Source organism: Staurois parvus, unplaced genomic scaffold (genome assembly GCF_062004578.1).
Source record: "Staurois parvus isolate SC_StPar_1 unplaced genomic scaffold, SC_StPar_1.0 ptg000437l, whole genome shotgun sequence".
Classification (NCBI taxonomy): Eukaryota; Metazoa; Chordata; class Amphibia; order Anura; family Ranidae; genus Staurois; species Staurois parvus.
This window is the reverse complement of record NW_028318233.1, coordinates 1,456,222-1,480,586: the sequence shown is the minus strand read 5'-3', so window position 1 is coordinate 1,480,586 and position 24,365 is coordinate 1,456,222. Positions and strand designations below refer to the sequence as shown.

Sequence of the window (24,365 nt, the reverse complement as noted above, 5' to 3'; positions counted from 1 at the left end):
GAGTGTGTCTATGGGAATGTTTGACCATTCTTCCAGAAGCGCATTTGTGAGGTCAGGCACTGATGTTGGATGAGAAGGCCTGGCTCGTCTCTGCTCTAATTCATCCCAAAGGTGTTTTATCGGGTTGAGGTCAGGACTTTGAGCCGCCCAGTTAAGTTCCATCACCCCAAACTCGCTCATCCATGTCTATATGGACTTTGCTTTGTGCACTGGTGCGTAGTCATGTTGGAACAGGAAGGGGACATTCCCACTCTGTTCCCACATGAAATTGTCCAAAATGTCTTGGTATGCTGAAATCTTAAGAGTTCCCTTCACTGGAACTAAGGGGCCAAGCCCAACCCCAACCCCTGAAAAAAAACTCCACACCATAATCCCCCCTCCACCAAACTTTACACTTGGCACAATACAGTCAGGTAAGTAACGTTCTCCTGGCAACCGCCAAACCCTGACACGTCCATTGGATTGCCAGACAGAGAAGCATCATTTGCCAGTCCAGAGAACACATCTCCACCGCTGTAGAGTCCAGTGGTGGTGTGCTTTACACCACTGCATCCAATGCTTTTCATTGCGCTTGGTGATGTAAGGATTGGATGCAGCAGCTTGGGCATGGAAAGCCATTCTATGAAGCTCTCTATGCACTGTTGTGCTAATCTGAAGGCCATATGGAGTTTGGAGGTACCACATCGTTCAAGTTGCTGTTGTTCCCAGTAGCTTCCACTTTGTTATGATACCACTAACAGTTGACTGTGGAATGTTTAGTAGCAAGGAAATTTGACAGATGGACTTATTGCACAGGTGACAACCTATCACGGTACCACGCTTGAATTCACTGAGCTCCTGAGAGCGACCCATTTTTTTCACAAATGTTTGTAGAAGCAATTCGCATGCCTAGGTGCTTGATACAACTGTGGCCATGGAGGCAATAGGAACACCTGAATCCAATGATTTGAAGGAGTGTCCCAATACTTTTGGCAATATAGTGTATGTGTATGTACCACCAAACTGCATGTTAACAAGTAAAATCCATGCTTGTTACGTTTTCTGCAGAACACCACAGTTCAGTTACAAACAGGACTAATTGTTGTATATGATAATTCTGTGTTTGCTGTGGTTTCTCTGCAGTAGCTGACTGCAATTTAACGTTGGGCAATGCTTAGCAAAAAGCAAGTCAGATAAAGAAATATTCTGTCCAAGTTACAGAATGGAAAGGTTGTGGATTTTCTGTACTCTATTCCTATCTATTGTTCTTTCCACTGTAATTTGTAATTGTAGCCAGGTGCTTGGCTAAGAATGAGAGTGAGAGAAACACTGGATGCAGCTGCTCTCTGTAGCTGCTTCCCTGCAGTGCTGAATTGGTTAACAGCTGTTTCAGCAAGAGGAGGGAGCTGCTGAGCAGGAAGAGTTCAACTAACTGAATCAGGCAGCAAAGCACTGTATGAGCTGTAGTCTGGAGTGTGTACTATGCTGTGGTGATCAAAAGATTGTGATATACAGAGAGGAGATTGCCAGGAGGAATGGAAAGAGTTGCATTTTCCTGGACTATATAGGACATAGCTTCCTCTTGCTGTGAGGGGGTCCAGAGATTGCACTTTGCTGTCCTGCGTGCACCAACACTGCTGCATATCAGCGGCCTGAACGGGATCTGGAGTTCTGACTTTGGGGTGCCTAAAGTCAGAGTCACCTGAGTGCAGAGCAGAGAGTGGAGTGATTGCTGTGTGTGTGACTGAATGGTCAGCGACAATATCACTGGGACTGGTGAGCTGCTGTTGTGGGAATTTATTTATTAGTCCTATTGCTGCCTGCATGCTTGACTGGGACTATATTCATGTGCACCAATGGTACAACTGGGCCCCAACGCTAGCCGGCTGATGATTTAGGACTAAAGACTACCCCTTTACAGCTGCTACACAGAGTTATGGTTATATACATTGTTTATTGCTGACTTTCTTAGTTATGAGTTGATTCCAGTCACTGGTACAGAACTTTATTCTAAATTACTTTGACATAGTGATTATACGGTCTAGCGGACTGTTTCGAACCTACCTTCTGTATGCTCTTTTATGCTTGAACCACCATTCATTCTAATCCATACCAATACATAGGGCTCACTTACCGCTAAACAGTCTTGTGTCTATTTCCTGGTGCTAATTCACAGCTGAGGTAAAGGTATCTATACTTGTGTACTTATAAGTGCTTGTAGTAACTTTCATTCAACCAGGTTCCAGGTGCAGAGCAGAGAACCCAAATGACCAAGCAGCTCCTATAGGTAGCGCTACACATGGAGGCTCGCATGGGTTACCTGTGTTCTACAAGCAAGTTACCAAAACAACGAGCCAAAAAAGCTAATATTGACCCTGCTACTGCAATCCAGTGTTGTGAGGAGCAAAATGGCCACCGGTAGTTATTTCTGGAAATCTCCAGAAATACTGCCAAGCAGTACCAGCTCTATTTTCTGATCAGACAGTATTCATACTAGATATGAAAATGGGTCAAGATGGCCTTTTGCTGTTGGAGTGGATCCCTTCCTGTTTCCAGGGGGCTAGTCTTCAGCTGACTAATGACATTGAAGCATTCCTGGTTCAGATGAGAGTTTCAGATCCAAGTCCAGAGAGCTCAAGCCATGCCACGCCTACCAAAGGAGCTTCTATGCCAGTGACCTCAGTTACCATAGCGGCAGACTTCTTCACCCCCCTAGAGAACTTTATAACCAAGTGCAATCAGACTAATGTCGTCCATTTAAGGGCAGGTTAAAGAAAGTTTAGAGGACACGACCGGTGCCTCCTTAGGAAGAAGAGTATGAAAATTGGATGGAGCAGGCCATGCAGCTCCTGGAAGAATGGGATGTCCCAGAAGTGCAAAAGAAATAGCACATCACCGAGAGCTGGAGAGGAGCTGTTGAGGCAGAAATCTTAAGTTCAGTCAACAGACTTGTTTAGCTTATGATAATCTTGCCTTGCTACAAGAGGAAGTTGGGCAAATGGAAATGGGTTCAGATTTGATCTACCAGTCTGAGCATGCTGTCCAATGCCAGGGTGAATGTCTCTCCGAGAACATCAGATGATTAGTAAAAAGATGCAGAATCACCATGATACCCAAATGGAGGCCATTGTAATATGGGAATTTTTATGTGTCAAAATATCAATCAAGACTGAAAAAAAACATCAATAAATGCACTTTTTATTTCTTCATTAGAGGATCAGTTTTAAAAGTAAATAGAAAGTGTTTGCGATCAAAATAGTAATGTTGGACAGAAACTTGCCCAGGATCAACCCAGAACAAAGAAACAACACAAAAAAGAGAAAAAAAATAATTTCCCCCCAGATTATTGGTTCCACAACCTCCCTGTTGGATCACCTCAGACTTATGTTGTTACATTTCCCTTTTTTTTTTCCTTTCTCCCTAGCGCCAACCCTCTTTCACTTGTTTTGGACGTACAGTACTATTTTCATCATTTGGCGTATCAAAAAGTGATTCATTATATATGTGTGTATATATGTATTATTATATGTGTTATATGTGTTTTGTTATTTGTCAGCTATATTGTCATAATGAACAAACTACTAAATGTCGAACCATACGTTCTACCTTATGCATGTCTTATTGTACATTTTGGCTTTATAAATACCATTGATGGCAACATTTTTTTTACTAATCTTGTAATGAGGAAATAAAAATGTGCTTTTGTTAATGTTTTTTTCAGTCTTGTATGATATTTTGGCACACAAAAATCCCCATATTACCATGGCCTCCATTGGGATATCATGGAGAGTCTCAGGGAAAGGAAACCAGGGTGGAGGTAATCCCTGAAGTAGTGTTGACTAGGGCCTTGCAACAAAGTCACGGGAAGATTTCAGTCAGTGTTTGCAACATCACTGACTCACCACCAAAATTACAGGCCTAGATCCTTGGGATTATGTTCAAAAACCATCATTCTTGAATGGGATGGTGACGTGTTTCTTGGAAAACTTAATTTGGATATTCAGGCCAGTTCTGGGGAGGTCCATTTCTTAGATATTAACATTAATATTGTGGACAGTATTACCACAACGCACTTCAAGGACACTGATAGGAATACTTTTATTCCTCTTGGTAGTTGTCACCACCCCTTTTGGCTGAAGTCAGTTCCTTAGAGTCAATTTCAAAGCATCAGAAGAAATTCCATGAATAAGGATGATTATTATGTGCAAGCACAAAGCAGAAAGTGAAGGAAATAAGTATTTGATCCCCTGCTGATTTTGAATGTTTGCCCACTCACAAAGAAATGATCAGTCGAAAAATTTAATGGTATGTGTATTGTAACACTGAGAGACAGAATAGCAACAACAAATTCAAAAGAAATGCATATCTAACAAATTATGCACTGATTTTCATGAGGGAAATAAGTATTTGATCCCCTATCATTCAGCAGGATTTCTGGCTACCATGTGTCTTTCATACAGGTAACAAGCTGAGATTATAAGCAGTCTTTTAAAGGGAGTGCTGCTAATCTCATTTTGTTACCTGTATAAAAGACACCTGTCCACAGGAGCAATCAAACAATCAGATTCCAAACTCTCCACCATGGCAAAGACCAAAGAGCTGTCCAAGGATGTCAGGGACAAGATTGTAGACCACAAGGCTGGACTGGGCTACCAAACTATCGCCAAGCAGCTTGGTGAGAAGGTGACAACAGTTGGTGCAATCATTTGCAAATGGAAGAAACACAAAACAACTGTCAGTCTCCCTAGGTCTGGTGCACCATGCAAGATCTCACCTCGTGCAGTGTCGATGATCATGAGAACAGTGAGGAATCATCGCAGAACTACACGTGAGGATCTTGTCAATGAACTCCAGGCAGTTGGGACCACAGTCACCAAGAAAACAATTGGTAACACACTACGTGGACAGGGATTGAAATCCTGCAGTGCCCGCAAGGTCTCTCTGCTGAAGAAAGCACATGTCCAGGCCCGTTTGAAGTTTGCCACTGAAAATCTGAATGATGCAGAGGAGGACTGGTTGAAAGTGTTGTGGTCAGATGAGACCATAATTGAGTTCTTTGGCCTCAACTCAACTCGCCATGTTTGGAGAAGGAGGAATGCTGCCTATGACCCCAAGAACACCATACCAACTGTCAAACATGGTGGTGGAAACATTCTGCTTTGGGGGTTTTTTTCTGCTAATTGGACAGGACAACTGCACCGCAACAAAGGGACGATGGACGGGGCAATGTATCGTCAAATCTTGGGTGAGAACCTTCTTCCCTCAGCCAGGGCAGTGAAAATGGGTCGTCGATGGGTGTTCCAGCATGATAGTGACCCAAAACACACGGCCAAGTGAACAAAGGAGTGGCTCAAGAAGAAGCACATTAAGGAGTGGCCTAGCCAATCTCCAGATCTTAATCCGATTCAAAACCTGTGGAGGGATCTGAAAGTTCGAGTTACCAAACGTCAGCCACCAAACCTTAATTACTTGGAGAGGATCTGCCAAGAGGAGTGGGCCAAAATCCCTCCTGAGATGTGTGGGGAAATGTGGTGGCCAACTACAGAAAACGTCTGACCTCTGCGATTGTCAACAAGGGATTTGCCACCAAGTACTAAGTCATGTTTTGTGAAGGGGATCAAATACTTATTTCCCTCATGAACATGCAAATCAGTGCATAATTTGTTAGACATGTATTTCTTTTTAATTTTTTGTTGCTGTTCTGTCTCTCAGTATTACAATACACCTACCATTCGATTTTTAGACTGATCATTTCTTTGTGAGTGGACAAACATTCAAAATCAGCAGGGATCAAATACTTATTCCATTCACTGTATATTGGAGTACATGAGACCGGGGATTTTTAACACGTTTGATCATTTTTAATATGATGGTCATATCAGTTTGGAAAGTGTTTATACTCACTTGTGGTGAGCACTGGTTGGTGGGTGCTTTTCTATTTCAAGTCACCTTACAGCAGGAATTGGATCCTTTGATGCTATTTCTTAGAAGGGACTTTGCATTATAGAGTGAAGTATCACAGGCTTATCATGTTTATTGGAATTTTGTATGCACACTATTGGACACTATGGGGTTGATTTACTAAAACTGCAGAGTGCAAAATCTGGTGCAGCTCAGCATATAAACCAGCCAGCTTCCAGGTTTTATTGCCAAAGCTTAATTGAACAAGCTGAATTTAGAAAGCTGATTGGCTACCATGCACAGCTGGACCAGATTTTGCGCTCTCCAGTTTTAGTAAATCAACCCCATTATGTTGATGGCTTTGGAACATAATATTTTATTTGATCTTGATTTATCAGATTTGTATTTATTTCTGCAAGGATTTCTGATTAGAGTATTTTTCCACTTATCTGTTGTTATCATAAATTACTTGCTCTTTTGTTTGAATTTGGTGTCACAAATGTTAGTGTCAGCTGCTCATATACAGGTGAAACTCGAAAAATTAGAATATCGTGCAAAAGTTCATTTATTTCAGTTATGCAACTTAAAAGGTGAAACTAATATATCAAATAGACTCATTACATGCAAAGCAAGATAGTTCAAGCTGTGATTTGTCATAATTGTGATGATTATGGCTTACAGCTCATGAAAACCCCAAATCCACAATCTCAGAAAATTAGAATATTACATGCGATCAATAAAACAAGGATTGTACATAGAACAATATCGGACCTCTGAAAAGTATAAGCATGCATATGTACTCAGTACTTGGTTTGGGCCCCTTTTGCAGCAGTTACTGCCTCAATGCGGCGTGGCATGGAAGCTATCAGCCTGTGGCACTGCTGAGGTATTATGGAAGACCAGGATGCTTCAATAGCAGCCTTCAGCTCTTCTGCATTGTTCGGTCTCATGTCTCTCATCTTTCTCTTGGCAATGTCCCATAGATTCTCTATGGGGTTCAGGTCAGGCGAGTTTGCTGGCCAATCAAGCACAGTAATCCCACGCTCATTGAACCAGGTTTTGGTGCTTTTGGCAGTGTGGGCAGGTGCCAAGTCCTGCTGAAAAATGAAGTAAGCATCCCCATAAAGCTTGTCTGTGGAAGGAAGCATGAAAATCTCCTGGTAGACAGCTGCGTTGACCCTGGACTTAATGAAGCACAGTGGACCAACACCAGCAGATGACATGGCTCCCCAAATCAACACAGACTGTGGAAACTTCACACTGGACTTCAAGCATCTTGCAGTGTGTGCCTCTCCATTCTTCCTCCATACTCTGGGTCCTTGGTTTCCAAATGAGATACAAAAGTTGCTCTCATCAGAAAAGAGGACTTTGGACCACTGAGCAACAGACCAGGTCTGTTCTTCTTTAGCTCAGGTAAGACGCTTCTGACATTGTTTGTTGTTCAGGAGAGGCTTGACAAGAGGAATACGACATTTGAAGCCCATGTCCAGGATCCGTCTGTTTGTGGTGGCTCTTGATGCACTGACTCCAGCCTCAGTCCACTCCTTGTGAAAGTCCCCAACACTTTTGAATGGCCTTTGCCTTACAATCCTCTCCAGGCTGCGGTCATCTCTGCTGCTTCTGCACCTTTTTCTTCCACACTTTTCCCTTCCACATAACTTTCTATTAATGTGCTTTGATACAGCACTTTGGGAACATCCAGCTTCTTTTGCAATTACCTTTTGAGGCTTTCCCTCCTTATGGAGGGTGTCAATGATGGTTTTCTGCACAACTGTCAGGTCAGCAGTCTTTCCCATGATTGTGATTCCTACTGAACCAGACTGAGAGACCATTTAAAGACTCAGGAACCCTTTGCAGGTGTTATGGCTTAATTAGCTGATTAGAGTGGGACACTTTGAGCCTAGAATATTGAACCTTTTCACAATATTCTAATTTTCTGCGATTGTGGATTTGGGGTTTTCATGAGCTGTAAGCCATAATCATCACAATTATGACAAATCACAGCTTGAACTATCTTGCTTTGCATGTAATGAGTCTATCTCATATATTAGTTTCAATCACAGAGATTCTCCCTTTAGTTTACTGAATGCTGATAGGACAAGTGAATCCAGCCACCCCAATCTCGCCCTCTGATTTGGTGGGGGAAGCAGAAGATGAGATTCCCATAGAGAGGTTCTACCCACAGAACACCCTGCTCTCACCTGTGTGGGAAGAAAAAGCCAAAGCCCAACTCCTGAGATGGTGAAAAATGTTCTAGAAGATTGATTTAGATTTGTGGGGTGTACAAAAAGTGCACAGCACCAAATTCACCAGGAAGACAAGCCATTGAGAGAAAGATCCCAAAAGATTCCACTGGGTTGTTTGGAAGACCTCTTTGAGCTACTGATGGAGTTGAAGAGGATGGGCATCATTTGAGAGTCACAAAAGAAGAATGGTTTTCTGAGGATGTGTATTGACTACTGCAAATTCAATAGGAGAACCAACCCGAACCAGTACACCACACCTTGGATACAGGATGCCTTACAATGTCTGGTAGGGGCAAAGTGGTTCAGTGTAGCAGACCTGAAGGGTAGATACTACCAGATCCCAATGCATCTGGAAAGCAGAGAGAAGATTGCCTTCATCCATCTGCTGGGCTTCTTCAAATTTGACAGAGGGAGTGGCCATTGACCCCAAAAAACTGGAAGTTGTCACCTCCTGGCCAGGACCTACCTATGTGACCAAGTTTAGGTATTTCCTGGGGCTCTGCTCATACTATCAATAATTCATTGAGGGATTCACTAAGGTAGCTTGACCCCTCAAAGAGTTGTCGAAGAGTGAGGGTGAGGATGACAGACCCAGACTTACGGAAACTAGCCAAACAAACTGGAGGACCCAGGAAGTCTCAGGAATCAATTAAAGACCAGTGGACTGATCAGTGTTAGCATGCCTTCTGTCAGCTGAAGAGGAGCTTAATGAATGCCCCTGTTCTGGCCTATGCCAATCCAAACAACATGTTAACGCCAGTCACGATGGGCTAGATGGGATGTTGTACCAAGAGCATGATGGACGCCTGTGCCTTGTTACCTATGTGAGCCAATGAGCCAATGCCTTGCCCCTCTGAGAAGAACTATCTCACCCACAAGCTACAGTTCTTTGCCCTTAGTGGGCAGTGGTGGATAAACTGAAACATTGTATGGTGCAGATTTCATGGTCAAAATGGACAATAACCCAGTCACATATATACTTATGACAGCCAAGCTGGATGCTGCCAGGCATAGGTGGTTGGCTGAAAAAAAAGGGGGGAGCATGAAAAGAGATTCACAAAAAGTGGTTACATTATGGACAGAATGCAACACTAGAAGTAGTTCCAAAAATTATGCTTTATTACACAATAGACATGTGGACAATTAAGGTAAATACAGTGGTTCACCATCACCTCAGTATGAGATAATACAAGAACAGACCAAAAATCACATAAAAACAACGTCAGGACCGGTCTTAATAGTAATGTGCTGCAGACATAGTGACAAGAGTCTAATTTATTTGCAGCACCGACACATTGGTTACACCACCATGCAGGAGGTGTATCAAAAAATTGTACCATATAGGCATAGCATACATTGCATACATTGCAATAATGGCTGATAACAAGCACCAATAAATAGTAATATAATTGCCCATAGATCTAAACAGGTAATGTGGGTAAAGGTGGTTGGCTGCCCCATTGAGGTTCTGCTTTGGTTTAAAATATCAAGGAGATTCTATGAATCAGGGACTTCCACTGAAGAGCGGACTCAGCTGACATTGAAAGGGATACAAGCCTTGTTTCAAGGAGTAGAGAATCAGGCCAGAAGAGCAAGTGTGACTGAAGCCATTGGAGTTTCATTTGCAGGTGTCCCCAAGTACTACTGTGACCTTTCCAAATAAGAGATGAAGGCCTACCCAAACTTTCAAAGAAAGAGTACCCCCTCTGTGGCTTAACATCAAAGGACCTGAAAGGTCACTGTCCAGATCTGCTGCTAACAGACTCTCCAAAGGAAGCAAATCTAGTTCACAATGAATGGGACTGACTGCAGTTACACGACAGGGTGGCCTACCGAAGGAGCCCCTTGAATAATTCACAATTGTTCTTGCCAGGAAAGCATATATAGACTGTGTTGACTACTCTGCATGATAATCATAGTCGCTTAGGGCCCAAACAAACTTTCAAAATAGTGAGAGACTGTTTCTATTGGCCCTGCATATGGGCTGAAATCGAAGGACACTGTCACGCTTGCTTACAATGTATACAGTGGAAAGCTTTATCCAACAGAGCTGCCCCAGAGGCCATCTCCAAAGCCAGGGAGCAATGGAATTGATGTGCATTGACTTTCTGTGTCTGGAACCTGATTTGAGTGGACAGGGAAATGTTCTGGTGGTGACCGACTGCTTCACCCGGTATACTCAGGTGTTCCCAACTGATGTCCAGCAAGCATCTACCGTAGCCAAAGTTCTGGTAGAGAAGTTCTCAGTCCACTATGACCTTCCTCAATGTAGTCACTCTGACCAAAGGAGAGACTTTGAGAGTAGGCTCATTAAGAGACTGTTGAACCTAATAAGCATTCAGAAATCCAGAACAACTCCATACCACCTGCAAGGAGACCCTAACCCGGAACAATTCAGTCGCACTCTGTTAGATGTGCTCAGGATGCTGAAGAGATGAGACAGCACTGGAGCTGGCATATTTTAGCAGTCGTACATGTCTATAACAATACAGAACAATGCCACAGGGTACTCCCCCTATATGCTCATGATTAGGAGGGAGGTTTAAATGTCAATTGACCTAGTATTTGGCACATTCTCAGACCAAACATCGATGGAATCCCATAGTGGACCAATTAAGAAATAATCTGAAAATGGCATAAGAGATGCCTTAGGCACTTGAGGGCAGTGAAACAAAAGAAACTTTGATCTGAATGTAGGGATGTTGGACCTACAACCCGGCGATAGAGTGCTGTTGAGGAATCAGGGCATCACTGGGAAGCATGAGCTAGCTGACTGGTGAAAGTCTCAGATCTATGTCATCTGTAAGCAGTTGCCGGTATACCAGGTTTGCCTAGAAAGGAAGTACAGGCTTTTTAAAGACCTGGCGTAACAACCACCTCTTACCATTAGCAGACACAGTTTGCGTGCCTCATCAACCAGATCCATTGCCCACTCAGACTGTCTCTCGAGGACTAGGTTCAGTGACCAAATCTCAGTCTTTGCCACCAAATACAGATGAACAGGGCTTTTTTTCACTGGGAACGTGGGGGAACACAGTTCCGGTACTTCCAGCACTAAATGTATGTAATGGCAAGGGGTGGTGAGATGTACTGCAGGGTCCATTGATGCTGGCTGCTGGGGGATCTATTGCCGCGGGAGGGTGTCTATTTTTGCACAGGTCTTATGTTGCTGTGTGGTCAACTGTTGCCGGGAGGGATCTATTGTTGCTATCGGCTGGAGAGTCAATTGTTGCTGGGTCTGGGGAGATCTGTTGTTACCAGGGGGTCTATTGTTGCTGGGAGGCTATTTTGTTGCAGGTGTTCCATTGTTTCGGGGGGGGGGGGTCTTTTAGTACTGGCTGTAGGTCAATCAATTTTACTGCTGTTCTTGTTGTCATGAACACATTCAATACAAATTGATAATTGGGTCTGTATTGTCTAAAAGGGTGGTACTGGCACATAGGTAAGGGGTGGAACCAAGGGACAGTGCGGGACGGAGACAAGGGGTGACTCGGAAAGGGAGAGTTCCTGCACCTATTCTCTGAAAAAAAAGCCCTGCAGATGAAGGGGAAAACAGCAAGGATGTTAAGATGGACTGGATGTGGCCATCTATTCTGTCAGAGACTGCCACTCCTCCTCCCAGTTAAACAGATACTGGAACCCTAAGGCCTAAGACCCCAGAATTTATAACCCAGCATCAATCACTGGAAAGTCAATAAGATGCTCCAACTTCCCTGATTACAGAGGATACAGATATTTATCAACCACATATAGAACAAGAGGAAGAGCCAATTTGGGAAGGACCTTCCGAAACCAAAGAACAGAAAGAAAAGTGAACAATTCAACCCCCCCAAAAAAACGACTTACGATACTTTAGGTGAATGTCCTGAAGCCATTGTTGCCACTCAAATGACTCATGAAGCTCCAACCTAGCTGCTGACTTTTAAAAAACAGACATTCACCTGTCCCTTGATCCAGCAGTGTCCTCACCGCAGCTGGGTTCAACGGCTGTCCTGTGTCCCCAGCACCGGCATCTTCAGTGTGGGCACCCAGCTGTGACAACTTGCGACTTCACAGTTGGGTGACCAGTGCACATGCGTGAGTAGCTCTGCGCTTTGTGAATGGTCCCGTAGTCTTCTGGTTCCTGTCACATGTCCCATAAGACTGTGGAGAGGGAGGGAGGGAGGACAACTTCCACTTCCAATCGCCTAGGTGATCGCAACGAACTGGGAGCGGGTACATTTCAAATTCAGATTTCTGGGGACAATGAGAGAAGCACTAGCTGCAGCTGCTCTCTACAGCTGCTGAACTGCAGTGCTGAACTGGTTAACTGCTGTTTCATCAAGAGGAGGTAGCTGCTGAGCAGGAAGTGTTCAGTAGACTGAATCAGGCAGCAATACACTGTGGGAACTGTAGTATAAAGGAGAGACTATGCTGTTATGATCAAAAGTTTGTGAACTACATTCCTCAGACAGGAGATTGCCAGTAAGAGAGGAAAGAGTTGCAGGCTATACAGGACATATTTTCTCTTGCCATGAGGGTAATGAGAGAGAGCACATCGCTGTCCATTGTGCTTCTACCACTGCTTCATATCAGCGGCCTGAGCAGGATCCGGAGTGCTGAGTTTGGGGTGCCGAGAACCAGAGTCACCCTAGTGCTGAACAGAGAGTGAACTGATTGTTTTGTGTGACTGAATGGTCAGCGGCAATATCGCTGAGACTGGTTATCTGCTGCTGTAGGAATTTATTATCGGCTGTTAGAGTAACTGAGCCCTTTAAGAACTGACAATACAGCCATCTAGTAGCCCTATTGCTGCTTGCAGGTTTGACTGGGACTATTTTCATGTGCACCAATGGTACAACTGGGCCCCACCACCAGCCAGCTGAAGAGTTAGGACTAAAGACTGCCCCTTTATAGCTGCAACATGGAGACCCTTACCAATTGTTTATGCTAAGATTTACCTCTCAGGGCACATTGTATTATGTCCTAGCCTTTCTCCTAGGCACTTAAGGACCAGGCTATTCTGACACTTCTCTCCTTAAAAAAAATCATTTTTTTGCTAGAAAATTACTTAGAACACCCAAACATTATATATTTTTTAGAATAGGCCCTAGAGAATAAAATGGTAGTCATTGCAATTTTTTTGTAATTATTTTGTATTTTGTATGAAAGATGATGTAACGCTGAGTAAATGGATACTAACATGTCATACTTTTTTGGGACCATTCCATGAGTTGTGCTCACTCGTGGAATGGCGCCAAAGTACAGTACTTAAAAATCTCCATATGAGACGCTATAAAAAATTTTACAGGTTACCAGTTTAGAGTTACAGAGGTATAGTGCTAGAATTATTGTTCTAGCTCTGATGCTCTGATTCACATTGAAGTGTTGTTTATTGCTGACCTGATGAGTTGATTGCAGTCTAGTGGTACAGAATTCTATTTTAAGTTACTTTGGCATAGTGATTACACTGTGTAGTGTGCTGTGTCTGAACCTACCTTCTGTATGCTCATTTATGCTTGAACCACCATTTATTCTAACCTGTACCATGCTGTCCTACTAACGGTTAGCCGATAGCTAGCTAACAAAACTGACAGAAACAGTGTTGTGTTTCATTCCAAAACTGAATTTACTTCTGTGAATAGTTCTGTAAAACCGCAATACAATCACATAAACTGAAATTACAATATGTTTGTATACATGTCTCTTACAAATGCGTACAAAGAACACATTTCTTACAAACAGCTCCCCAAAAATCACATTGAATATATTTAAATGCGATCTAGCTATGTATGCGAGTTTAACAAGCACAATGAAAATACTTACAGGCATATCTGTATTGAAGGGAGAATGGAGGCCTTCACTGGTTTCCTTCTGGAAGCTAAATGGACCTGCAATGGTGGATGAGCAATATTTATTTTTAACAAACTCTTCCTGTTCTTGTTGAAGAGGAACTAAAAAAGGTGCGGTTGTAGCGGATGCCAAGTAGATGGCTCCCTACTCAGCACAATGATGATATATGATATACAGAACACGTACCAATACATTGAGTTCATCTACCACTAAACAGTCTTGTGTCTATTTACTAGTGCTAATTTACAGCTGAGTTAAAGGTATCTGTACTTGCGTTCTTATACATGCTTGCAGTAACTTCCATTCAACCAGGTGTATCAGAGGGGACGAGGTTGTTCTTGGAATTGAGACGCAGAACAGAGAACCAAAATTACCAAGTGGCTCCTTCCAGGGTAACACTACACAATTTGTATGGTAACTAAAACATTTTACTAGTGGTTTCTACCATTGTTAAAAAATTAACATCAAACAAAGAATACAGGACTACATCTAAGAACCTAATATTTTATAAAGTTACAAAAAACGTTTGGAAAGGTTATGGTGCACTTATATTCTGCCAAACTCACAACAAATTGAAGATAAAGAATCATTTTTTTCAGGCCTTTTCCTGGAATAAAGAATAACAGTGCATAAAATTAGTGCGATAAGTGAGATGGCAAACAGAAAAAGTTGCTGTGGCAAAAATGTTGTGGCATGCCCGATAATTGAGTTGTTTTTGTGTTAACAAATGTCATTACGTATTAATACACTTGAATTAATGTACCACACAATTGTAAGTGGACTCTAAATATAACCACAATCTGGCAACCTGAAATGCTGTTTTGGTGTGATGTGTCAACCATACCATTTCAAAATGGGAAGTGGTGCCCAATTGTCTTCTGCTCATTTCTTATCTCTGAAAACCTAGTTGTCTATCTCATCTATGCCATATAGTCAAAGGATTTCAAAGGATCTAATATCAATGCTTCCGTAGCAGTAGATGGAGATTTTGGGTCCCTGGAAGATGGAAGCATATAAAAATATTATTACTCCATTGTTACTCACATGCTGTCAACACAAGATTTTTCTGCAGGGTTCAGGGTTCTTCAAGCAGCTGTGTTCTTAATGCCTCTAGGTGCAGAGACTGTCCTTAGAAAGACAATAGGTCTCTCTGTGGAGGTCAATTACCCAGAAGACTAATACAGTTATTAGGACACAAACTAAGCTTCATACAAACAGGCTTCTGGCATATTCAACACAACTTTTATGTATGTATCGGTGAGTGCAACTGATTTATTATCATTAATATTTTTATACAACAATCTAATTCCTTATTTCACACCTTTGGCCCTAGCAATGGCCCTAGGAATATTTTGAGATGTTATTTGAAGACTCTCCATGCTTTTCATATTTGAATTAGGATCTAATTACGGCACAGTTTGATTTATTTGTGTTCAGTCTCTTGTTGATGCAGCAGTCTGTCACATTGCAGTTATTTAAGCACACTTATCACTATAATTACTATCATGTCATAGACACTTGCTCTGCTGGTGTTTGCTGTTATTCAGAGATCTGTAACTTGTCCACCCCAAAGGCAGGCAAACGTAATTTTGCAGTTCGTATGGTTCATATGGTGTTGTAGCACTGCAGACCCCTGAATGCTGTATCAGGCACAGTTAGAAGAAGATAGTACAGCTCAATAACACGGCTGTCCCAGTGTGACCACCCAGAGTCTCCATTAAGAAATAGCAGCATACAAAATAAAAAAAATGCTTAAAAAGGTAATACTATTGAAGGCTTTTGATTCTACGTTGTAATACAAAAATGTGTAAATAAACAGTTTCTGTGTTCAGTGATCCAATTTTCTAATGTATATCTTTCAGCTCTCCTTGACACGCCAATATAGAAGAGTAAGTTTGAGTCATACTATCTCTTCAGTCTGGAGAGCCAGTCTGTGATCATCTGATATTGTTTAATGGTGATAATTGTCTGGAAGACTATCTAGGCTCATATAAAGTACACAAATGAATGCAGCTCAGTCATTATTAACACATCAGTAAATTTATTTTTTTAAATGCAAGAAGTGTTAGTACCTGAATTCCTGAATTTGACCTGATATCAGCTTCTTACAGTAGCTATTATACATGAGGGAGGGTGTATAAGAGGAAGAAGCTGCCAAATATCCAATCAGTTCATTTGCCTACACAAAGAATGCTGATAGGAATGGAAAGCAGAGTGCCAGAGAGATGAGCCCACTGAGGCACTAACTGGGCTGCTTCTCTTTTCACTGTCCAGTAGCAGGCTGGTGTGGGTCTATCCATTTAAAGAACTCTCAAATATAGGATAGATAGATAGATAGATAGATAGATAGATAGATAGATAGATAGATAGATAGAGAGTATATCAACTGTGGTTTTTAAACTTAATTGTTTTTGAAACTGGGTCAGTGGTGTGATTAACTGTAATTGTCATAGTAAATAGTAATTTCTGGTAACATCATATATTTACAAGTGGATATTTCAGATCACACTGACAGTGGGATGTCCTGCTTTGGTTACTTAATTAAATGAAAAGGCAAAATGTAGGTTTTTCCCAGCATTTTTCTCCTGAGGTAGGCTAAGGTTTATAATCAGAAACTGTGATATTTTCCTTTATTAGAAATATAAACCATCTATAATGCACGAGAGCCATTAACAGAACAAAACAAAAATAGCATTAATGGGTACTGTACATATTGCAGATGTTCTCTTAGTTATAGCACAACAATACATACAGTCATGGCCAAAAATATTGGCAGCCCTGCATTACTGTCAGATAATGCACCACTTTTCCACAAAATTGTTGCAATTACAAATGTTTAGATGATCTCATGTTTATTTCTTTTGTTTGTATTAGTATAACGTGGAATGTGTTTTATGTGGGTTTTGCGTGGAATGTGTCAGATTTGGCTTTTTGTTTCTCCACTTTTTTGTGTCATACCAACACAAACAAAATAAATAAATATGAGAATGTCTAAACATTTATAATTGCAACAATTTTGTGGGTGAAGTGGTGACTTATCTGGCAGAACTGCAGGGGTGCCAATATTTTTGGCCATGACTGTATGTTGATCCACTTTTTATCTTTAAGCTCACCTAAAATTATTATTGAATTATGACTGAAGTATTGAATCTTGTGGGCTAAGTCAACCAGTGTCTTCTTCAATCTCTTGTTATTTTCAGCCCAAAGATGTTCCCAGAATAGGATCTGACTTGCTTCCTGCCCACCTTGTGAAGTTTTGGGCAGACTGACCCATTACTTTTATCCTTTTTTTCTTTTGTGATGGTTGTTTATTGTTGCTTTCATAAAACCAAAAAAATACTGCATTACTTTTTTCACTTTTGCAGGTGGTACTGTGAAGGGAAAGAACTTGAAAACTCTCCATATATCCAAATACAGAAAAACGGGAATCTGAATACTTTAGTTATTACTGAGGCCTTTGAAGAGGACACTGGACGTTACTCTTGTTTTGCATCAAATATTTATGGAACAGATTCAACCTCTGCAGAGATTTATGTAGAAGGTAATCAATGTAAAAATGAATCATTTCATTTGTAGAAGATCTAGCATCTTTGCTGTTGTATTAGACATGACACTCCATAATTCCATGCTCATTTTCCAGAACAGATTAAATATAGACAATGGGGAAACATGATTCAGATGAACGCAAATAGTAGACAAGGTTGACCAGGCAAGCTAGTGACGCAATTCTCCATCTAATCTCAGGTTTCACTTTCCATACAATAATTTAACAATGACCCAATGTATATTGTATAAATACTCCCTCTCTGCATACTCCATGGTCCTCTTCATTGTGCCTATAAGCTGAAATGCCTTTATAAATGGAAACAGAATGTGGAAGAGCTAACGAATGGCTATAGAATGTGTGAGGATTATAGGAGCTGCTACTACTACTTACATATTTTAAAGGTGAAGGCTCTATGATATCTTCTTAATACCTAACAAGTCACTGACCTGAAATGCTTCAGTCAGGGAAGTCTGAAGAGTTTTACATAGTTATATAGTTAGTCAGGTTGAAAGAAAAGACACAAGTCCAACCAGGTCAACCAATAGAAAAAAATAGAATAACTAAATTAATAATAAATAACTTGCAAAACTAGAAAACTTCCATATATGGAATCCTATGCACACTATTTATCCAGGGGAAGGCAATAAAACTATAAAGCATGGTTCAATTTGCTTTAGAAAAAAATCCTGATGCCTCCAATGGGATTTTCCCTAAACCAACAGTCTCTAGTGTTATTGCCTATAAATGTTAATATCCAGTTATATTTTGTGCATTTAGAAAAGCATCCATCTATTTTTTTAAAAACAATCTACTGATTTGGCCAGAACTAGTTTTTTTATGGATTCTATTCCACATTTTCACAGCTCTCACTGTCCAGATATAAAGCGTGCCCCCTTGTTCTTTGTAATGACCTTAAAGTGAATGGCTCTGCACCAAGTTCACTATATAGACTACTTATGTATTTATATGTGGTGGTCATACCCCACCCCCTTTAATAAATTCAGTTATGCTAATCTTTCCTCAAAGCCAACATCTTCCATACTTCTGATTAGTTTGGTGGCCCATCTCTGCACTTTCTCCAGTTTTCTGATATCCTGTTTGTGAACAGATGGCCAAAACTGAATTGCATATTTCAGATGAGTTCTTACTAATGCTTTATACAGGGGAAAAATTATGTTTCGCTCTTTCTGGGGTCCATGCTTCAATTAAACCAATAAAATATTTTGCTAGCTTTTGAAACTGCAGCTTGGCATGGCATGCTATTATTAAGTCTATGATCTACTGGAACACTCAGATCCTTCTCCATGATTGACTCTTTCAGTTGCACTCCTCCTAGAATGTATGATGCCTACAGGTTTTTAGCCTCACAGTCACAGAACTTTACATTTATCAACAATATAACTCATTTGCCATATATTTGCCCAATTAAACAGTGCATTTAGGTTTACTTGTAAATTAGATAAAGCAGGGTGTATGCAAATAGCTGCAGACAGGAGGCTTGCATGATGTTTGAATTGTACAATCACAGATTACCTGAGGATAATCGGCCTCTGTTTTCATCCAGGAGCAATCATCTGTAGGTAATCGCTGCATGTCTGATAACAAGTGAATAGCTAGGGGTACTGTCAGCCTCTCATTGCCTTGCCTAGAGTTTTTAGCCACAGTTGTTCGCCTCAAACTGTGCATCCTAGGGGTAGATATCTAGATGCAGGTAATTGTTGTATGTCCAATTATATGTAAAGGGCTGCTGGCACTGTCAACTCCTCATTGCTTTATATAAGAGCTTCCACCCATGGCTGTGCGCATACAATCGGCTGAGTCTCCCACAGATATTTGCACTCTGTCCCTAATCGCAAGTGTGAATGGGGCCTAACTGGTTCACTGGCTTACAAAAAAGCTCCTAGATAATATTTCAGTTTGAAACAATCGTGCATGTCTTGTACAGCATTTTCATTTAATGGTACTTGTATATACTAATAATAAATGTAACACAATTCTCTCTTTTTATTTTTTTTGCTTAGGAGCGTCATCCTCTGATTCTGAAGGTGACACGAGCAAGACTGACATGGATCAGTACGTATGTGGTGTTCAGTTATTTCTTAATATATTCTCTTTTTATAAAAAAAAAGCATGTATCTAGAGATATGTAGTGGCTGCCATTACTGACCTTCTGAAAATGAGAGTTACCTGGCTGACTGACTTGGAAAAAGCATGCAAATCAGGAAAGTCAGTGAGGTTAGAATTTCTAATCTGCATATTTATTGTATTGTAGGCAGGGGACTTACAGTTACTCTATCACTGAGGGCAAGGTGGGCAAAGTGCTGCAGGTATAAATTTCAGGCACCTGGCGGTACTATATACCTGTGGCGGCTTTCCAAAGTTTCCTGTCACAGCTGAAGCCTGGGCTGTTCTGACACATTAGGGATATGTTAGAGCTTGCTGCTAAGCTTTGTTCCTGCATACCCCTATTGGTAAGAACTATGGAATGAGCAGGAGGCAGTAAGGGGTGGGCAAGCTTCAGCACTAATAGGAAGTCAGTATGGCCTGAGATTTGACCATGACAGATAAGTTTGAGAGCATGCTGCAGATATGTCCACCTCTAATGCCTGTACTTTATACCTTTATTAGTTCAGTTCACCCCCTTGCCTGTAGTTACAGAGTCTTTTTAAAGTTTTAAAGCTATTGGACAAGCACAACGGCTAGAGCATTTTCACAAAGGGAGCTCAGCAATGGCAGACTCCATATTTATCCACTATAGGTTCCCTTCAAGGCTGATATCTCTTGACATAGACTTGGAAGGATATTTCTTGGGGCCTCTTTCTTACAATAGGAGGCAGCAATTATTAGGATGTTAGGTGTCGTTTGGACAGGAGATAAGTGTACAAAATAGGGTGGACGGATCACTCCATTTATCAGAAACTCGTATCATTTACATGTTACAAAGTCAGCTGACTAGGTGATAATACTCAAAAATGTGCATTTCACCAACACCTCTCCAAAATGAGACCTTTCCAGGTCAGCAGCACCAGACTAGGTCCTCTCTAAAACAGAAACTCCAGAATGGGCTCTTTCCCAGTCAGCAACTTCAAAATGGTATACTCCTTTCAGTCAGCAGATCCACAATGGGATCTTTCCTAATCAGCAACTCGAAAGTGTGATCTCTCCAAGTCAACAGATCCAGAATGGTGTCTCTCCCAATCAGCAGCACCAGAATGGAACCTCTCCCAGTCAGTCATACCAGACTTGATCTCTCCCAGTCAGCATCTACAGAATGGTATCTCTCCCAGTCAGCTGCTCCAGAATAGGATCTTTCCAAAGCAACAGCACCAGAATACAGTCTCTCCCAATCAGCTGCTCCAAAATGAGATCTCTTCCAGTCTGCAGCACCAGTATGAGGTTTCCCCTAACAGCAGCAACAGAATGTGACCACCCCTCGCCAGAAGCCTCAGAATGGATCCTCTCCTAGGCAGCTTCGGAATGGGACATTTTCCAGTCGACAGCCCCAGAAAAAATGAAAATCATGTGTGCCCCTAAATAAATACATAACGTGATAGCTGCAAGCGGTATATATCATTTTCGCTGCACTTGAAGAACAACAACTGTTAGGTCATGTAGAAGTTTAATTGGTAAGGATATTGAGCACTTCTGAGCATTATAAGCACTCATTTTTGCTCACAGAGAATTTCCAGCATGTTTCAATATTTTTGTGCAAGTGAGCCATAGTTATGTAGATGTTTACTAAGGGGTGTTATGTACATCTGAGCATTAGAAAAATTTGCTACTGCACAGAAAGATTTTCCAATATGTGCAAACAAAAACGGATCCCTTTTCAATGGATCAAAGGAAACTCTTAAAGTGGAGGTTCAGTCTGTAAAAAAAAAAGCAAAAGTCAGCAGCTGCAAATCCTGTAGCTGCTGACTTTAATAAATGGACATTTACTTGTTCCAGGATCCAGCATTGTCCTCACTCGGTCTACTTCTTCACCAGTCTCCGGGTGCTGGCATCCTAACTGTGGGGAACCGGCTGTACAGCTTTCGGCTTCACACCTGGGTGCCCACTGTGCATGCGCAAGTTGCGCTGCACTTTGTGAATGGTCCCACAATCTTCTAGGACCAGTCAGTCATGTGTCCCAGAAGACTTCGGGGAGCTGTTAAAGATAACTTCCGCTCTGATCGCCTAGGCAATCTGAATGGAAGAGGGAGCATGTACCTGTCAAAACTAGGTACCTGCTCTCCCTCCTCCAAAATTACATGTCAAGTTAATCAGAGGAGCGGGGGAGGATGTCTTAAAGTGGAACTTCCCCTTTTGGGTAGAGCTTCACTTTAACTTACAGGTTATCAGAGTTGCTAAGAACACTGAGGTGAGTTCTGGCATTCCAACAGTGTGAGAGAAGATGGGTACATATCTTACTACCTATCCCTTTTAGGCATGTGTCTGTCTACAACCTGCCTTCAGAGGGCAATACTGTCAGACCTGGAACATGCACCTCTGTCCATATATTTCAATGTGTGCACCCAAATAAAATATTTTGCCAACATAAGAAAAATACATATACCACCTACTATTTGCAGTACATCAAAATCTAAGCAGTTTCATATTTTGTTACTCTATATGTTTAAATACATTCATTTATATTTTCCTTGACTTAAATGCATTAAGTTACCCTTACCCACTCACATGTCTTTATATTGTGTATCTTACTTGTTAATGGAAAAAAACATTTAAGTTACCGTATATAAGTTTAACATTTAAGTTATATAATAAAGTAAAATGTATTTTATTTTTCAATAAACATTTAACTGTTATGAAATTAAGACTGATCATGGTATATACACACATACAAATGTACACTTATAAAGTATCTTTATTGATGATTAGCCCTGCTCAAGTGCTGATCTGTCTCTGTGGTTATTTTAGAGGTTGGACTTTTGTGACATTGACATTGTCCTGTTAGTTTCAGTTTTTACCTTGGTGAGCTTTCACATCCAATTACTCTTTTTCCTTACCATTGTAGCTTGGCCACTTTTGGAAATTGCCATTACTATTATTTTGAGACTTTCATTTAATTAAATTTACATGTTTTTTAAACAATTCTCCTGTGATTTTCACACAGATGGTGCCCCTGACAACTTTGGAAATCTTAACATTTTCCATTTTTGTTTTAAAAATGTTTAACTGTAAATTGGCCCACCGCATTTATAGCCTACACAAACTGTCACTGCAGTCATTCTAATATGTCTCACATTGGCAGCTGTGCTTATAATTGTGATCTGTTAGCTTTAACTTTTTTGTCTATTTATGTCTTTTTGTTAGTACATTTTGAACCAAAATATTCAGATGAATGTATACCAACATGTCACTGACTTTGCTGTATTGTTGTGAAGGTCACAGGCTGAACATCTGTCATCAGTTACTCCAGAGATGCCAAAGGAAGCTGTTCATCAGGAGATAAATGTTCCTATCACAGTTGTACAGAACGTACCACCAACAATGATGCAGCAGGTAAATTGTATGTGATATGTTCAAATATAGCAGTTAATAATAGAAAAATATGGTCTATTTTAAATGAGTAAATTACGAGTCACACATATAGGAAGTTGAGGGAGGGTACATGCATAACTGAATCGTTGCTGTAAAAGTTAAAGTATATGTGAACCCTTACCTTATAAAACAACCCATTCAGTTTAAGATAGAAATGAATGGCAAAACATTTGTATGTGTGCGTGTATATACACATATATATATATATATTATATATATATATACTGTATATATATTATAGATACCTTTGTTTCCCTTTTTTATAAGTGATCACATGCCTCAGCTGCAGCAGGAGCTTAGCGCTAGGGAAGGAGAAACAACAGGGCACTGATCCTCCAGATGAATGGCTCTACGGTGGGGGGGGGGGGGGGCATGTCAGCAAAAGCCTGACCATTGGATTAACTCCCAGCTCAGATAGAGAACTAACCATGCTGTTCTATCCTGCCTTGTGTAGTCAGTTTTTAATTGGAAAACAGAGGGACTAGCAGGAACACCAAGTATGTCACCCAAAGGAAGCAATACAAAAAGAGCAGAATACTTTTTCATAAAAGTGCATGGCACATACCAGGAAAATTAAATGTTGGGTTTACTCCTTAACCCCTTCCCGCTGACTGTATGCATATATGCAGCCTCACAGAAGTGGGTCTTAATCTGTGGGGCTTCATATATACACGTATCTGTCTTTGTGTTGAAAGCACACTTCACAGCACATTCCCAGCACAGAGACTCAGCTCTAACCAGGAGCTCTGGGTCCCGTACTAACAATGGGGACCCAGGACTACCATTTCCAGATCACCTGATTGCTATGATAGCTTCTTATTGGCTGTCGCAGTGATCAGTCACTGTGCAGCCCTCGTCTGCATTTTCTTTCTCTCTAATTGGAGGGTCTCTCTCTCTCCTTCTAGGGAAAAAGATATAAATAAACAAAAGTGTGCAAAAAAAAAAATAATAACAATATGTAAAAATAAAGAAAAAATTAGCTAGATCAAATTTTGATATATGTCAGTGCCAGGTCTAGTGTTTAGGTCAAGTAAGGGTCAAAGCTCAGGTCCAAAATATAAATTAGTATCAGGTCAGTTAGTGTCAGTGAGTTTTAGGTAGGATAAAAAAAGCAAAATGTGCACTATTGTTTCTAGGCTATACTACAAACAACTAACATACATATTTATGGTATCGCTGCGATCATCAGGAACAGGAGAATTTATTCTGTCTTGTTTTTGGTGGTAAATTATTGTAATAGCAAGAAATATACAGCTAAATTTTAAAAAATGATTTTTTTTTTACTATTTTGGGACAGTTTTCCTTTGATAATAAAAAAA

At 40.9% G+C, this 24,365-nt stretch overlaps 1 protein-coding gene across 5 annotated transcripts in view; it reads left to right on the top strand.

Moving 5' to 3' along the window:
* MYPN (myopalladin) overlaps positions 1-24,365 on the top strand; it is a 186,931-nt gene that overhangs the window by 124,070 nt on the left and 38,496 nt on the right. For all 5 annotated transcript variants that reach the window (XM_089687761.1, XM_089687758.1, XM_089687762.1 and 2 more), the window contains 3 exons: positions 17,324-17,499; positions 19,527-19,578; positions 22,890-23,007. In XM_089687761.1, the coding sequence (XP_089543887.1) occupies positions 17,324-17,499; positions 19,527-19,578; positions 22,890-23,007 (346 nt within the window). The remainder of the gene's footprint in view (positions 1-17,323; positions 17,500-19,526; positions 19,579-22,889; positions 23,008-24,365) is intronic.